General features: G+C 33.9%; 1 protein-coding gene across 1 annotated transcript; it reads right to left on the bottom strand.

The window, feature by feature from the left end:
- Positions 1 to 1245: 1245 nt before the first annotated feature.
- LOC113424054 (olfactory receptor 14C36-like) lies at positions 1246 to 2704 on the bottom strand. The gene is made up of 2 exons (XM_026685657.2): positions 2275 to 2704; positions 1246 to 1763 (listed from the first exon to the last, which is right to left on the bottom strand). The coding sequence occupies exons 1-2, from the start codon at positions 2702 to 2704 to the stop codon at positions 1246 to 1248; spliced, it is 948 nt and encodes a 315-aa protein (XP_026541442.2).
- Positions 2705 to 3109: the final 405 nt, after the last annotated feature.

Genomic DNA, 3109 nt, shown 5'->3' with positions numbered 1-3109 from the left:
TAAATAAACTCTTGGTGAAAGACCCCCTTCTTCCTGCAACACAAAACCAGATTCTACCACAGGTGGAAATTACTCATTTTCATAGCTCTTTTCCTTTTTAACTGCACCCAATTTTTATTTTTATTTATTTTCCCTTTCTTCCCTTGTATCAAGATTTCTTTTTCAAAAAACATTTTGTATTTTGTACTTTTTTTGAAATCCAATAAAAACTAGGATGGAAACCCTGCAAAATAAAACATGGTGGGCATGACAAACTAAATAGCAACAAAGCAAAGGGGATTTATTGTTTGTCAACACTGAAGCTGACATCAGATCTTTGTGGTACCTGAAGTCATTTTAGAAATTGATACATATTTCATTATAGTTTAAAATATCAATTTTGTCATAAAAGAATTAAACAGATTTCCAATAGAAAGCAGAAACCACACTACCAGCAGTTATCATATATAAAACTAATTCAGTGTGTTTGTGTATATGTGTGTGTGTTTGTGTGTGTGTGTGTGTGTATGTTCCCAGAGGTTCTCATTCATTATATTAATGTGGTAATTTGATCCTAAGAATGCTTTGATCTTTGAATATATTTAGACTTTATCAAAAACTGATACTTTAACAAAATATATACTTAAATATTTTTACACAATTATGTGAGAGACAGATTTAAATATGAAACATATTAATTAGATCTCTATTTATGGATTACTAAAATGAAGAAGTTTAGCATTCCTTAAGAAGGGCATATATAGTTCTACAATGTATCACAGAAGAAATGTATCATCCCTTTCTCTTTATCTTTCCATCTCTCATCTTCCTCCCCTCTGTCTGTCTGTCTGTCTGTCCGTCCGTCCGTCCATCCATCCATCCATCCATCCATCCATCCATCCATCCATCCATCCAACTAACTAACTATCTAACTATCTAACTATCTGAACAGGAAATGTAATATATTGATCCAGATACTAGTTCATTCTCAAAATCTGAAAGTTCATTCAATGACTTCTCATCAATCCTTCCCTCTTAGCGAAACCTACCCAAAAGCATTGTTATTCTGTAGAAAACAGGAGGTAGGAAGATTATGTATGCCACCTGACACCTGGCAGAAAGATGGGGGTTATGCTTGGTAACTAAATATCTGAATAAAAGAAGCCACGTTCAAATTAAAATCAAATTATTTCAATGAAAGACATTAGTAATAAATGCAAAGAAATAAAACTGCAAATGCTTGATTGCATTACAATTGTACCATGTTTATCGTTTTATATAAACATGCTGCAAAATGATTATTTTTAAAAGTATTTTTATAAGAGCCTTTTGTAGGTCCTTGTTCCTGAAGCTATAAATAATAGGATTCAAAACTGGTGGCAAAATTGTGTACAAAACAGCAGAAAGCAAATCTACAGATTGAGTAGAGAGTGATTTGGGCCTCATATAGGAAAATACTCCAGTGATGATAAATAAAGAAAAAACAGTAAGATGGGGAATGTAGGTAGAAAAAACTTTATGCCTGCTTTGCACTGATCTAATTTTTATCACTGCAGAAAAAATATGGGTATAGGAAGCAAAGATAAAGGGAAAAAAAGAATCCAAAAAGAACCCACCAACAAGGATCAATGTTTCATTGAATTTTGTATCTCTGCAAGAAATCTTTTGTAATTGAGGAATATCACAGAAATATTGGCCCATCACATTGGACTCACAGAAGTCTAATTGAAAAGTCAAACAAGTTTCTAACACTGCATGCATCAGGTTGAATAAAAAGGAGATTGCTACCATTTGAATCAGGGGTGGGATTCAAAATTTTTAACAACTTGTTCTGTGGGTGTGGCTTGGTGATCATGTGACTGGGTGGACATGGCTTGATGGTAATGTGACTGGCTGGGCATAGCCAATTCAACATCACTCAAATCGAGGCACGCATCTCCTACCCTGATTTCTCATGACTGTGTGGATGCTGCAACAGTCATAAGTGAGAAAAATGGTCATAAGTCACTTCTTTCAGTGCCATTATAACTTTGAATGGTCACTCCACACAAGCAAAGTACCAGCAAAGGAGGGGGAAAAAACTCCAGAGACGTTCCTGAGACAGGAAGTCTAGTCCTGCCAAGAATTTAATAAGGGTTAATGGAGAGGCAGTTTCTGTAAGCAACACCAGAATGTTTCCTTCCTGCCTTCCTTACAGGATTAGGCCAGTAATTTCTTCTAACAACCAGTTCTCCGAACTGGTTAGAATGTTAATAACCGGTTCTAGTGAATAGGTACGAACTGGTAGAATCCCACCCCTGATTTGAATGCAGGCATTCCAATTCATGATCAATCTATATTGCAGAGGATGACAAATGGCTACATAGCAATCATAAGCCATGATAGTTAACAGAAAAGCTTCACAGCCAACAAATGTAACTATTAAAAAGGTCTGGATGATACAACCAGCCAAAGAAATTCCCTTGTTATTTGTCAATGAAACAGCGATGGATTTTGGAACTGTTGTAAAGATGGAACACATATTTAAAATAGAAAGGTTGACCAAAAAGTAGTACATGGAATTGTGAAGGTTGTGGTCAACTGCCACTGCTGTTATAATGAGACTATTCCCTGTTAAAGCTGTTACATAAACAATAAAGAACATCGCAGAATGCAATATTTGCAAATCTGAATCATCAGAAAATCCCATCAAAACAAACTCTCTCACAGAAGATTGGTTGGCCATTTCATCTATTTGAATCCTGTGGAAAGTAGTTAAATGAGTTAGTGCAGAATATAATTTTAATAACATTTTCCATACTATTTTATAAATTTTTCATCTAACAATATTGTAAGTTTGGAATAGCAATAGTGTGTGTTTCTCAGCTAGCAAATTCTAACTTTCCAGAATTCATTGATTTATTGAAATAGGTCATATCCTTTATTTTAAAAAAATCTTCCTATCAACTTTACTGTTTTTAAGTAGGAAAAAATGAAATATTGAAATATGTAATATGAATCAATTTAAATCTAGGCTTGTATACTCTTATTAATATTTAAAGAAATGAGTACAATTGATGTACCTATGATGTGACAATGATTCTATCAATCACAATACAACCTGCTGAAAACATTAAGAGTTATTTTAAAG

This window comes from Notechis scutatus, chromosome Z, assembly GCF_049901735.1.
Source record: "Notechis scutatus isolate UNSWTSFEM ecotype Mainland chromosome Z, rNotScu1.2, whole genome shotgun sequence".
NCBI lineage: Eukaryota > Metazoa > Chordata > Lepidosauria > Squamata > Elapidae > Notechis > Notechis scutatus.
Note: the sequence above shows the minus strand (reverse complement) of the source record. Positions and strands in the feature narration are given on the sequence as shown.